This window comes from Crocodylus porosus, unplaced genomic scaffold, assembly GCF_001723895.1.
Source record: "Crocodylus porosus isolate Cpor-Errol unplaced genomic scaffold, CroPor_comp1, whole genome shotgun sequence".
Classification (NCBI taxonomy): domain Eukaryota; kingdom Metazoa; phylum Chordata; order Crocodylia; family Crocodylidae; genus Crocodylus; species Crocodylus porosus.
In genome coordinates, this window is record NW_017728886.1 from 102,508,638 (window position 1) to 102,523,578 (window position 14,941).

General features: G+C 46.3%; 1 protein-coding gene across 1 annotated transcript in view; it reads left to right on the plus strand.

Moving 5' to 3' along the window:
• Window positions 1-14,941, plus strand: part of LOC109313479 (dynein heavy chain 5, axonemal-like) — a 275,004-nt gene that overhangs the window by 115,061 nt on the left and 145,002 nt on the right. The window contains exons 42-43 of the mRNA XM_019540081.1: window positions 5,149-5,336; window positions 7,178-7,372. Coding sequence (XP_019395626.1) covers window positions 5,149-5,336; window positions 7,178-7,372 — 383 coding nt within the window. The remainder of the gene's footprint in view (window positions 1-5,148; window positions 5,337-7,177; window positions 7,373-14,941) is intronic.

Below are 14,941 nucleotides of genomic sequence, written 5' to 3' on the forward strand. Positions count from 1 at the left end.
CAGAGCGCCCCAAGGGATGACTAGGTCGAACGGTCACAAACTCCTGCAAGACCGTTTCGGGCTGGACATAAGGAAGAATTTCTTTACTGTCTGAGCCCCCAAGGTCTGGAACAGTCTGCCAACAGAGGTGGTTCAAGCACCTACATTGAACACCTTCGAGAGTAAATTGGATGCTTATCTTGCTGGGATCCTATAACCCAGCTGACTTCCTGCCCTTTGGGCAGGGGGCTGGACTTAATGATCTCCTGAGGTCCCTTCCAGCCCTGATGTCTATGAAATCTATGAAATCTCAGCTGCTCACACTCTGATGCATAATCATGGTTAGATCATGTCTTCAGTCAGGAACTCTTAGCACTGTAGCTTTTGTATGTACATTAATTGAAAACTAAAGGTCAGAGAAGAGAGAGAGAGAGAGTAGTTTATTTTCTAAAAATTGATTCCACAATCTCTGTTGCTGTGCATATTTTTTCAGACATAATCCTATTACTCTGTAAAGGTCTATCTATTGTATTTACTTGTAAGAATCCATGAAGTGACCAGAAAAAATATAAGAATGATTTGTGCCTTACGTTCACACAATGGAGAAAGAGACATTGGGCTTCTCTTCACTGCTTCCCTGGTGCTCCTGGGGCCCCTGGCCACAAACGTGTTCCACCTACCTGCTCATGTTCCACATGCACTAGACCTGACATGAAGCTGCTCTGGCACCACTTTTAAGCACAATGAAGGTAGAAATCATGGGAGTGACTGTAAGAGGTATTCCTGGAGATGCCTGACTCCCGTGTGTAAATATGTATGAATAAAGAACCGGGTAGTTTCTGCTTCTTTGAGAATTTGTGGGAACAGCCCCTAGCTGAATCTTTAAAAAACACCTCATGCTGAATAATGTTGGAGATTTCAACATTACATTACAGAGCCACTAATATCTGTTGTAGGAAAAGGTCTGAGATCGCTGACACACATGGGGGGCTAGAGGGAGGGGGGCAGGGGGACACGCTCTACCAAAAGCAATAGCTTGTTAGTTTGGCCCAGCTCCACAGCATCTGTATAGATTAGGCGTTTCAGCAGGGCTTTTTGGTGCTTTTACATAAAGCTGATTCAGTCATCTATTAGGTAAAGGGCCAAACCCCCTCCAGTAGAGTGCCTGATTTCTACAGACATTGGGAAAGATGGGTGCAACTAACACATTGCCTCTTTTGGGCATGTGCTGGGCTCGGCACAGGACCATGCCGAGTTTAAAGCGCTGTTTGTTCAGGGTTTTTTGTGGGGTGGGGCATGTTCCATGTCTGCAAGCAGACAAAATGTCTTCAGGTTTAGAAGGGCCTAGGTACAACCTGCCTTGCCATAACTTGTTATGAAACCTTTAGTACTTATTTCCTTTACCTTATTTTAAAATTTCAGTTATATAATTAAAATAGGTTCTTAATCCTGCAAAGGTGATACTTTTATTTCTCATAGATTTGGCTAATATGTATGAGAGAGGTGTCTTCAAGACATCATGTAATCTGTGGCAATTTAGACCTCATATCTGTAGCAGGTCCTTGGATTCGTTAGTGCTTTGGTCCAGCAGATGAGAAATTCTTCAGAAGCTTTATTTAAATTTAAAATTAAATATGAAAATGAACAATATGTTCAGTGTAACAGTTTCTGAATATTTTACAACGTATCATCAATGAAGTTATCTTTTGCAAAGCACTCAGGCATGCATTTACAATTAAGCACATGCTTAAGCACCCTTCTTGAATACAGATTCCTCCTGGAATTGATGTCTTAATGAGAAATCAAGATGATTAGGAATGCTCATAATTTTTAGATATCATTTCAGATTGTAGAACCCTGAAGACAGCCTGAAGACAACCCTGTTACCTAGGAGGGAAATTGATTATTGGCTAATTAACCAGTTGGTACCAGTTTAAATACACCTGTTGCTAATTAATTTATGAAAAGACTAAAAGACTGTTTAGAAGGCCCAATGAACTTTTTTAGCATAGCCTTAATAATTCAGCTCAAAAGAAAGCAAGATATAGAAACATATTTCTGGCTTTCTCCCCTACTTTTCAGGTCAGAGACTTCAGAGGTGTTAGACCTGATGTCTGATTTTTAGTATGTTCCCAAAATGGTAGTTTGAAGATGGAACTTTGCTTTGAAGATCTGAAGAGCTGTCCAACTTCTTAGCAGCTAGGGGCTACAGCTTGCAGGGGTTGCATCACTGGGGATCACAGCCCTGCACCCCACCCCCGTTGCCATCTGCAAGCTCCCTCAGCACCATAGCACCATGCATGCAATTGGGCAGGCGGACTCACCACTGTTGTACCCTGTAGGCATGTGGGCAGACTCTGCCCCCTACCACTTCCCTCCCACTCCCCACTGCTGCATCATACTGCAAGGTCTCCCAGAAATGCAGTCTGTGCTGAGCCACATCCTCCTGCCCTGCCCCATTCCCTGAGGAAGAGCAGGCAGTGAAAGGCAAAGAAGTGAGGGGGATCCTGGAGACATCAACAACAGCAGTAAAAGAGATGAGGGGAATAGCCAATAAACTGGATCCCTCTCATTCCTACCTTACGTAACATATTTTATGCTAACTAGGATTCCAATATTCATTAACATGCCATTAATTGGTACCTTCATTACAAACTGTGGCAGAGGCTTCTGGGAGAGTTTTATTAAGGCTTTCTTACAACGACACTGTAGCCATATATAAAATACATCAGATTACACATTCCATTAAATATTATCAATATATTTAATTAATACATAATATACAGCATACATAACATTTCTGTCAGTATTTGGTGACAACAGCCCTGAAGAATATCTTGTATTTAAAAACTTGTCTAACTCTATCCCAACTATAGAGCTGGTCCAATAAAAGATATTACCCAAAGAAATTCTTGCCTCACGTAATTCCTGGACCATCACAGCTACAGCATCACTCTAACAATACAACAACCTTATACTAATTTATGTTTTATTCACACTTGTAAAGTTTTCTTGATAACAAGGGTGAGAGAGATTTCCCTGGAGGATAGTTCTGTGGCAGAGGCTGGATACTATTGCCTCCATATTGTAGTTGCAGAATCATAGTATATTATGTGCTCTCTTCTTCTTAAAACTGTTTTAAGAAGCATTCCTTAGATGGAGGTTTCCTTATGAAGAAAGCGACAGAATTACACTAAAGACCATGCAGCAAAATTTCTTCTCTTCATTGTTCATAAATTCCTATCCTCTGACCTCTCTGTATCTTATCTCTTTCCTTCATCACCTATCCAAAAGGATAGTATCAAAACCATCTTCCTTTCCTTCCCCTCTGCTTTCTCTTGGCACCATGTTAAATCCCTATACTGGCTCCTCTTTTGTGTTTAGATCAAATTTGTCTTTATAGCATTCCACAACTTTATTCTTGCCTACAGGTGTTGTCTTTATTCTTCCCATCTCATCTCAGACCAGTTTGTCCACTGCTCCATAAATGTCAGGCTACAACTTCAATCTATTTAACTCAGTGGGCATATCTGCATGTGCATTTAAATGTGACTAAATTTAATGTGCATTAAGTGATTTTTGGCCAGTGTCTACATGTACAGAGACTTAGCAATAAATCTAGTGCACCTAGCACTGAAGTCAGCGCCTGTGGCCCTGCCATGTGCCCCTGTGGCCGCTGGGAGGGAGCTCCACTCTCTGGCCACATGAAGCCAGAGCCAGTTGCCAGCACTTGGCAGCCATCTTGGAAACTGATCCCTGGCCAGCCCTTTTTGTCCAGGATCTGCGTGCCCAGAGCAGGGGCAGCATGCAGCAGCTCCCTCTTTGTCCACCCTGCCTCCCCACACCAGGACTGCCAGCGACACCCAGAGCCCTGCTGCTCCAGCCTGGCCCCTGCTAGCAACAGCCAATGCCCTGGACTCCTGTTGGCCATGGTGCTGGCCACAGCAGCTTCCCCCTCTCCCTGCCTAGACCCCAGCAGAGCCACACACCCACCAGCGGGGGCCAGAGCACCACTTGCAGGAGGCCCTGGCTGACTCCCTCCTCTTGTAGTCCCCACTCCAGTCTTCCTGCTTCATGGTTCACCCCCTACACTCTGCCTACCCCTGACACTACTCTCAGGACATGCACGTGGATAAAACAAAAAAAACTTTATTACTCTTACAATACCCACTCCCATCCCTCCCTCTCCTCAGCCAACCCCTCCACCACCCTCCCCACTCACCAGTAATAAAAAACCTGCTTACAAGTGGGAAACAATATACAAAGGGAAATCTATGTTCAAGGGGAAAACTATTTACAATATTTTGGGTCTTCAGGCTCAGAGTGGGGGACCTTGGGCAGGGGACCTAAGGGCAGGGCCCCAGGGCAGGTACCCAGCACCCCAACCCCTGGAAGTTCCCTAGGGCTAGGTTCTAGCTGGCCCCCTAGTGGGAGGGCAGATGCAGCACTAACATTAGCATCAGGTCACATCTATATGTGTGTTAATGCGCTTTAACTAAATTGCATCTAAATTTGATATTGGCATTTGTACGTAACAAATTTAGGTGTGATTAGCCTAAGTTAATGCGCATTAAGGGCGCACACATGTAGACATGTGCCCGTAATACCCATTAACTTTGGCTAATGTACATTAATGCATTTCGTGTAGATGTTCCCAGCGTGTCTTTAGATTGATGGGTATTTTTGCTATAAAATCCTGAGTAAAGCTGTAGGGCTATTAGGAGTGCAGTGATTTCTGTATGTAGTCTGGTACTTTTCATCTAAGTGAGACCACCTCAAAATATCTTCATACACTCTGGCTCCTTCAGTCTGTGCATTGCTGGGGAAGTGTGGAGTGTTATATCTAATTCTTATAAAGATTATATTTTAAATATTATAATTACATTGGGTTGTAAATGTTATAAGGCTTTCTGCCTTTGATAATGGTAGCTGTAAAAGCATAGAAGTCTCTATGAAAGCATGTGTGTGTGTAATGTCATACAGCATAGTGGTTTTCTTGAGTATCTTTAATATGCATGCTGATTTACTGTGAGTTTTTTTCTTCTCCTTATACTCTATTATTTTATCTTAGTTTTTCTTATTCTGTATTATATACCAAAATGTACTTTATATGTAGTTTAATATGCTAGATTAATATAAGACTCTTTTTTCCACCCACTTCATGTATAGGTTTAGCCCAGTCAGGTGCATGGGGTTGCTTTGATGAATTTAATCGGATAGAGCTTCCAGTTCTGTCAGTGGCTGCTCAGCAGATCTACATTGTACTTCAGTGTAAAAAAAATAAGAAGCCTCAGTTCATCTTCACTGATGGTGATGTTGTTGATATGGACAGAGAGTTTGGCATATTCTTGACTATGGTACGTGCATGTGCGTGCATACCTGTGAATTATTGCCTAACAGGACAGAGTTCTGTTTCCTTTATCCACAAAAACAGCCCTATGGAAGTCAGTAGAACCAATTGTATGAGTAAAGTGATCAAGGTTTTTCTGACAGCATGTGGGTATACACATATTTTTTACTCCTTCTATTATGCTACTAGTCTAAGCATTTCCACATCAGCCTCCTGTTTTACGCCTCTTTAGATTGTATATTGAAGACTTGGCAGACAAAAACTTAACCCACGTGATAAATGTTTTAAACAGTCAATGTAAAGGACAGACAGCTGGCTTTTTTGAGGCCCAAAACAGCCTTCAGCACTGTGTGACTGGCCACTAAAGGACTCATCCTGGAGAGGGTAGCAGTGTTCTCACTCCTCCAACTAGCATAATAGAAACGGAAAGAGGAGAGCCTAAGGATAGTTTCAGCACACCTTTGTAACTCACCCTTCCTCAGCTGTATTGAAGGCTACACAAATCGCAAGTGAAGATTGATGCATTTGTCTTTGTTTTTAAAAGGTCTGCTTTTCATGGAATGTTACTGAGGATCACAGCCCTGCACAAGCAGCCCTTCCCCCATCTGCAAACTCCCCCAGCACCACTGGGGGAGCTTTCTTTTATTTGAGAAAGCAACATGTTAACATGATCTCCGAGGGGTCTTGTCACAGTATGGGGTCCCCAGGGATGGCCATGATGCCCCTAGGGCTCCATGACTGTGCCAGCCTTGCCCAAAGGGCACCCTTTTCCTCGCCTGCCACATCTTCCTGATAATAATAAGTAGGAAGGCTGCCCTCGAGTTTGTTTGGGCACAGTCCTGATGGACCCCACTGAACCCTGCGGGTTCTTGGACCCCTTTTTGGGTCCCGCTCAAAATGGATGCCTCACAGGACACCCTCAGCCTTATGGGCTAGATGCCTGGCTCTAAAACCGCCCCTTTTACCACACCCCAAGCCCTACAGATGGTATGTAAATATTGTCCCTCTGCACCTTGATATAGTTCAGCCTCTCCTTCATTGCTGGGCTCTACAGCCCTGTCTGTGCCCACACTGGTGCTGGGTTCTCTGCAGCTCTGTCCCTGTGCCCACACTAGCACTGGGGTCCCCACACTGTAGTATGGCCCCAATGAGGCCTTCTCCTCCCTAGTAGCCTCAGTCTGGTCCACTAGTTTATAAACAACAACCAATATATGAGCCCCTGGGCTAGAACATAATACAACCAGTTCAGGGTGCACTCTGTCCTTCTAAAAGACTCAAACTTCCCCCCCAGCCTTAAGTGCTTTGTAGCCCAGGGTACCTGGTGAGCTCTTGGAGCCCCATTAGTCGTATAGGCAGTTTATCAGGCAGCCACAGTATCTCTGGGCAATTCTTCTGTGAAGGCTCTTTCCCCTGTTTGCTGCCAGAGAACTAACCCCTGCTGGCCTCAGCCCTGGGGTTTATATGTGCCCAGGGCCCTGCGTTCTTCCCGTCAGCTGTCCAGGTGGGGGTGCAGGCTAATTCCCTTGTTAGCCTGCTGTTATAGTAACCTACACCTGTGGGGTTTCTGCCTGGTTCCTAGGGACCTCTCCCTCGGCAGTTTCTGCTCTTAAAGAAGCAGGTACTTTAGTGCCCTGAGACAGGTCTCAGGCTATGGGCTGTGATAATACATATTTCACAAACTGCAGTATATTGGCAAAATTAGGTAAGCACTTGTGATTGTCATATAGTAAGATTATTATAATCCAGCAATCACTTTCCTGTTTATATCAGGTAACATCTAGAACACATAAACCCTTCACTTACATCGTGATTAAGTAGTAATTGATTATTTTTATGCTTTGTTTTCAGAACCCTGGCTATGCAGGCCGACAGGAGCTTCCAGAAAATCTGAAGATCCAGTTCCGTACAGTAGCTATGATGGTTCCGGATCGTGGTATTATCATGAGAGTTAAACTGGCGAGTGCTGGTTTCCGAGACAACCAAATCCTGAGTCAAAAATTTTATACCCTTTACAAACTTTGTGAAGAGCAGTTATCCAAACAGGTAAAATAAATGTTTGCATTGTAGTAATCCACTACCGTGCTTGAATATAGGGAGTGTCTACATCATTATTCAACGTTGATCCCAAGGATTATTAGACAATAAAGTTAGACTAGCCACACATGCAAATAAGTAAGGTTGACCACAAGTGCAAAGTAGTTATTACACAATTACCTGGTTAATTGTGCAATAAATTTAGACTAATCTCACATTCAAAGTAATTATCACATAATAAAAATGACTATTCAGCTATAAAAAGAACCAAGTTAGTGCTTGAAAGTGTGTAAGAACTCTATGGCTGATTTCTCTCCAGCTTTCATTTGAACATGTAGCAGGGCCCTCAAATTAACCCAAGCCACATGAACTATTTTTCTCTTTATAACTTACCTTGTGGCCACTGCACATTATGCTTACTCTTTCCCAAGCAGAGCCCTTTTAGCAAACACTGCCTGTGGTTTACTCCTTTTGTGCTTGGCTGTAATGTAGGCAACGTAGACAGAAAGTGGGATACAGAAACCAGGAACAGGAAGCTGTAAACTTATAGTTTCATAGTTGGTAGGGTTGGAAGGGACCTGAGCAGATCAAGTCCGACCCCCTGCCTTGGCAGGAGAGGGTACTGGGGTCAAACAGCCCTGGCAAGGTGTTCATCTAGCCTCCTCTTAAAGACCCCCAGGGTATGAGCCAGCACCACTTTGCTTGGAAGCTGGTTCCAGATCCTAGCCACCCTGACAGTGAAGTAGCACCTCCTGATGTCTAGTCCGAATCTACCTTCTGCCAGCTTGTGACTATTATTTCTAGTCACTCCTGGTAGTGCTTGGGGGAACAGGGACTCTCTCAGTCCCTGCTGGTCCCCCCTGACTAGCTTGTAAATGGCCACTAGATCCCCCCTCAGCCTTCTCTTCTGGAGGCTGAACAGGTTAAGGTCTTAGCCTCTCCTCATAGGGCCTGCCCCCTGATCATGCGAGTGGCCCTCCTCTGGACCCTCTCCATGTTGTCCACATCCCTCTTGAAGTGCGGTGCCCAGAACTGGACACAGTACTCCAACTGCAGCCTGACCAGTGTTGCATAGAGGGGGAGGATCACCTCCTTGGACCTGCTTGAGATGCATCTGTGAATGCATGATAAGGTACGATTTTGTCTTCCTGACCATATCTTCACGCTGTCGGCCCATGTTCAGTTTGGCATCAATAATGACTCCAAGATCCTTTTCTGCCTCTGCACTGATGAGAAGGGAGTTCCTCAGCCTGTAGGTATGCTGCTGGTTCTTTCCCCCCAGGTGCAGTACCTTGCACTTATCAGTGTTGAAACCCACCCTGTTCTCATCCATCTACCCCTGTAATCTGTCTGGGTCTGATTGCAGCCTATTCCTCCCTTCTAACTTATGACGACAAACTTCCTGTGTTTGCAGCTTGCAGTGTCCTAATATCTTCTGAACACACTGAAGAGGTATGGGCTGGAAGCAATCCTGATTTGAGACCCTGACATTCAGCAGAGCTTCTTTTGCTAGGCTGACCAATTGCTGACTTTGGGGCTTTTAATATAAATAGCCAGTGTATATTGTTTTGAAAGTGGATGTAAGCAGGAGTGTAGATGTACCCATGGGGAGTATCCCATTGTGTGTATCTCCAAGTATTTTGAAAACATCATTAATGTTCTCTGTTCTAGGGTTACCATATGTCCGGGTTTTCCCATATGTGTCCCCTTTTTGGGTCCTCCAATCTCCATTCTGAGGTTTTTTTGAAATATGAACAAGTGTCTGGGATTTTGCTCTGCTAGGACTTTTTCAACATAGATGCTGGCAGAACTGCATTTCCCGGCTTGCCGTAGTGGCATGTGTGTTTACCAGGGATCTGGATTTTCCATTTGCTGCAGAAAAACATGGACTTTCCTCTTTAAAGGAGGAGACTGTAGGTTTCCCCTTGCAGACTGGCAGCCTTCCGGCCTGCAATGAGCTGTCTGGGGTGATTGGAGGCAGGGGCCACCATGTGTGTCTGTGCTGGGAGCTGGGGAAGGGGCCATGGCCAGGGCAGACTGCTTGGTACAGCATGGGAACCCCTTTCCAGGGTGGGGGTGCCACAGGACTCCCCTTCTTCTCTCTCTAGCCTGCACCAGGGACAGACTCACTCCACTGCTGCCCACACAAGTCGGAGCTGTTGCAGCTGTTGGCTCTGGCTCGGTCCAGATAGAGGCAGCTGGGGTCTCCCTCTGGCAGGGTTGGGGAGAAGGGGGCAGGTCAGAAGTGAGGGGGCACCAGCAGGGGCTGGAGGGGCTGTGGCTTGGGAGTGAGAGGCACCGGGGGGCAAGGGAATGTGGGTCAGGAGTGCGGGGCACTGGCAGTGCCAGGGGGCTGTGGGCCAGGAATGAGGGGCACCAGCATGACCCAGGAGGGCAGGGCACTGTGGTTTGGGAGTGCAGGACACCAGCAGGCCAGGGGGCTGTAGGTTGGGAGTGAGGGGCATCAGCAGGGTTGGGGTGCTGTGGGTCAGAAATGAGGAGCACCAGAAGGTCTGGGCGGCGCAAGTCTATGGCTTTAGTTTTGTTTTGTGTTTAATTTCTGAAGCAATAACACTTTTTATTTACCGTAACCAATAAAAACTGCCCCCACATCATAACTCCCCCGCCCCCAACAGGTGTCCTCTTTTTTGGAACTAGAAATATGGTAACCCTATCTGTTTAAAACTTACTGGCTGCTTGCTGACGTAAAAAAACTCTGAAAACACACTTTACTGAGAGAAGCAGTGTGTTACTTTGACCTGGCTCAGCAGCGTCTGTATAGACAGGCAGTTCAGTGGAGCACTGTGGCACTTATAGTTAAAGTTGATTCAGTCAGCTATTGGATAAAACCACCAAAAAAGCCCCACTAAAGCATCCGATCTATACAGATGTTGGGCAAGCTGTGTCCAGCTAAGGCATTGCCTCTTTTGAGCATGCACAGGACTCAGCATGGGAATGCACCAGGTTTAAAGTAAAGCACTGTTTTGTTCTGTTTTGTTTTGTTTTGTTTTGTTTTGTTTTTTTTAACATCTGTAAGGAGCCACTAGCTATGAGATCTGAAGCGTGGAACTTAAATGATATCCCTATTTTTCAAAGTTTTTTACCCACTAAAGGAAATTTCTTGATATTTTTTTAAGTGTAAATTTTAATGGAAGAAATATCAGTGATACTTTCAAATTGTGGGTATAAACTAGGGGTGTGTGAAGTGGGCCCTATTCAAGTCAGATTCAGATCCGGCCCAAGTCAGGAACAGTGATTTGATTAATTGATTGGGATCACTGACCCTGATTCGATTCAGATGAATCCCAATCTGAAGATCTAATGCTGATTCAGAGAATCAGTGATATGGATATAGACACGGCTTTAAATGTTTTTTCTACATAACTCGTACCAGCGTGGCTTGTGAATGCTGTGATGCTGGGGTGCATGGAGTGTCCCACAGGAGCATGGGTGGGGGGGCTCTCCACATGCTTGGCAGTGAACCCAGAAGTGGACCGGAGGGTTCCGAATCAATTCAGAGAGATTAAAGGGTCCTCTGATTCCTTTCAGATTCAGAGATTCAGCCACTGAATCAGGCTAAATCTCTGCTGAATCAAATCAGGGACTGAAGCTTTGCACAGCCCTAGTATAAACTATTTTTTTCCTGCAGTTCCTCTTAAAATCTCTATTCTTTTTTTTAATTTTCATAATTTGCTGCTGAATTGATTGGTGGGTTTATTTGGAGAGTCATTATATTGATCTCAGTTTGCTTTAGTAGAAATCACACTCTTGTGTTTGTACATCACACTGAATGCTATCAGAAACATACTTTTTTGTCTACTAAGAATTCTTTAAACTAAGAGAAAAGTAGAGGTTTTTTGTTATAATTAGGGATGTCAGTTAATCGCGGTTAACGTGTGTGATTAATGTGTTAATTGGTGTTCGTGTTCATTTTTTTAATGCATTAATTGTGCACGTGATTTTGGAACCCATGCTCAGGCTCTGCTCCGCTGCTGTCACCACTGCCTCTAGGCCACCCAGCAGGGCAGTGGTGGCAGCTCAGAGGACTGCAGGGCAGCCCGGTCACAGGCTCTGGTCTGCTGCAATGGGGGGAAGAGGGGCACATGTAGATACAGACACAGATCAGCAGCAGCAGCCTGCACGCAGCCAGGAATGCAGCCCAGTGGTGTGTAGAACACCATCCAGCAGGTGTGTCTGGGGGAGAAGGGGCATGGAGGAGGGAAGGGTTGGGGAAGTAGATTGAGGCCCCCCTAGAGAGGGAGGGAGTGAGGCAGAGGCTGAGGTGAATGGGGCCCCAGGGTTGGGGCGGGTCATGGGATGGAGGGCCACATCCCCCCCAGATTTATGCGTGAGGTGGAGGTGGGCTGTGGGCTGGGGCTCTCTGCATTCTGCTGCCTTTGCCCCAGGAGCCGCATGCTGTCCACACCATGCATCCCTGCCCACTCAGCAACAGGAGGCACAGCATGGCGTGGCGTGGCTCCCAGGGCAACGGCAGCAGGCACAGAGCATTGAGCCCACAATGCGCAGCTTATCTCCACCCTATGTACAAATCTGGTGGGGGGGATGCACACAACAATGGGAACTGCACCCCCCCATGCCTGGACCATGGCTCCATCCCACAACCCTCCCCAGTGCCCCATTCACCCCTGCCCCATTCCCTCCCTCGCCATGAGGGCCTTGACCTACCCCTCCTTTCCCTCTCCCATGCCACTACCCCGCCACTCCTTCCTCTCCACAGACTTACCTGCTGGGCAGTGTTTGTGTGCATCTGTGCGTGCATGTCTGTGTGTGTTTGCCCCTCACTCCCAAGCCACAGTCCCCTCAGCCCTGCTGCTGCCCCTCACTCCTGACCCACAGTACCCCACATCCTGCCAGGGCATGCAGGAACCCCCCTCCCTGGGCTCCAGACCCCACAGACACACCCACAGCCCCCCATACCTTCACAAATTCCTTCACAGATCCCACACCCACCCTCCAACCATACAAAGTGCCTGCATAATTTTGCATAATTTGAGGTTTTCTGTGCATAATTTTGAGTTTTTAGCTGTGCAATTAAAATTGCGATTAATTGCAACTAATTTTGTTAATCGCTCAACTAATTGTGATCAAAGTTTTTATTTGGCTAACAGCTCTGGTTATAATCTGTATGGGAGTTGTTGGGTTCTGAATGTTCGTTCTGCCCGTGGTGTCCTGTAGAGGCTTTCAAAGAGCATAGAAAGGAGATGTGAATGGTGAGGCAGAGTACTAATTAGGTTTCCTGTACCCTTTGGGACTGATTGAAAAGGGTCACATTCTAGTAGATATAGCACTGCATTACTCTTTGTTATTCCCACTGAATGGCCTAAACCAGAAATACACGGTGCTAACTTGGGCTCATTATATCAGGAGTATACAGTTTAGGATATGCATATCCACACATGATCTGTCAGAACCAGGCCTTTACAAGCCATTATAGTTTGGCCTAGGCCTGCCAGGACCTACAAGCCCCCCTCCATGGCTAGAGGGAAACCACTAGGGTGCATCATAAGGCTGTGCAAAGTTTCACCAGCAATTTTGTTTTGACACTGTTTTAACTTGTTTCGAGCTCGAAACAGCAAAATGGAAATGAAACAGAGAGCTTTGAAATGGCCTCAAAACAAGGCAAGTTGAAATGTTTCGAATTTTTCAAAACATTTTGAGTTTTGAAACTCAAGCTGAGCTTGCCTGCAGGGAAACAGAAACTAAAGTAAGGAGAGGGAGGGGGAAAAGGGGAGAAGTGGGGGCAAGGAGTGCTTTCATTATTGGCTGTGTAGCTGGCCAGTGACTGTCATCCTTTCCTGAGGTCCCTTTCCAATCTCAGTGTTCTGGGTGAGGGATGGAAAAACTGCATAAAAGGCAGGATTATTTGAACTGCCCTGCTTTCTGCCTTGGTGTCAGCTAAGTGAGGGTGCACCTTAACACACACACAGTGTCACCCACCCATGTCACGAGTTTTGCCAGTCAGCAGCTAGAGGTGCAGGGCCCCAGAACCCAGACTCATCTTGCACCTATCTCCTTGACAGCTGGCAGGCTTTGTGGCCGCAGCAGGGCCTAGCAGGCCTGCAGTTTTCACTCCCGTGTACCCCAAGACAGACACAGTCCCACAAGCACCTATGTCACGAGTTTTGCCTGTCAGCAGCCGGAGGTGCAGGGCCCCAGAAGCCCTGCACCTATCTCCTTGACAGCTGGCAGGCTTCGTGGCCTCAGCAGGAGCTAGTAAGCCTGCCTGCAGCTTTCATCCTGCTGTGCCTTAACACACACAGTGTCACCCATGTCATGAGTTTTGCTTGTCCACAGCTTGAGGTGCAGTTTCCTCCAAACCCATGCGCCTATCTCCTTGAAACTTGACAGGCTTTGTTGCCTCAGCAGGGGCTACCACCCCTTCAGTTTTGACCCTACTGTGGCTTAACACATACATGTGACATGAGTTTTTTGCTTTCAAGACTTTGAGGTGCAGTTTCCCTGAAATCTTGCACCTATCGCCTTGAAACTTAGCAGACTTCATGCCCTCAGAAGGGGCTACCATTCCTGCAAGTTTCATCCAAATCAGGCCAGAAATGACAAAATTATAGGCTGTTTCGAGCTTCCCCTTTATAGCCTACAGGTGAAATGTCGAAACAGCAAAACTGTTATGATGAAATGAAACGGAACAGCAGTTTTGAATAGAAACGAAATTTGAAACAAAAAGCTGTTCTGTCAAAATGCAAGTTGAAACGGAACAGTGCCATTTTGCACAGCCCTAGTACACAACTAATTTCTTGGGATCACAGATAACAAAACAGGAACAGAAGTAAAGGCTGAAAGACAAAAAACCAGGGTGCCAAGGGAGGATGCTGAATAGAGAAATCCAGCCAATGTCCATTGTTCCTCAAAGGCATCTGAGGACCTGTTGGATGCTATCCAGCGAAATTCTTTTTAGAGGCATGCATGGACAAGGGAAAGGAAGACCATCCTACAGTCACCCAGGTTCTCTCCAGCTAGACTTTCCTTTCTGGTCTGGTAGGTGGCTAGTGTGGGCAGAGCCAGGGGGAGATTATGCAGAAGGTCCTGGAGTTTTGCAGAACTATGGATGGGGTGTGCATAAAATAAAAGGTGTGAGGAAAAGTGTAAACAGTGCATCAGTAAGAAGTTCCTCAGGAAGGTGAAGAGGGGCTGCAGCCTAGCACACTTCAGACATGCATGTGCTAGGGTCTCCCTTTGGCTGCAGAAGGCATAGGTGTTGGAAATCTGTAGAATATGCCACATACATGCCCATGATGAGGGCTCCATACAGAAGCCACTATTGAAAACCTAGGATGTGGTAGAAGAAGGCATGCCCTTTCATGCACCATTTTGCATGATTGAAGACACCAGAGGAGAGACTGCAGAGCCTGGATTTGGCTGCAGGTACAGACTTTGTTTAACGATTTCTTTGCCTCCATCTTCCTAAGTCGGGACCAGAACAGCCACCTCCCTGCTGGGCCCCCCTCGGGCCCAGGGGGAGGCACACCTGGGCCATGGGTTAGCGAGGATTTAGTTAGGGAGCTTCTGGAGGGGTTGGACATATTCAAGTCAGCCGGT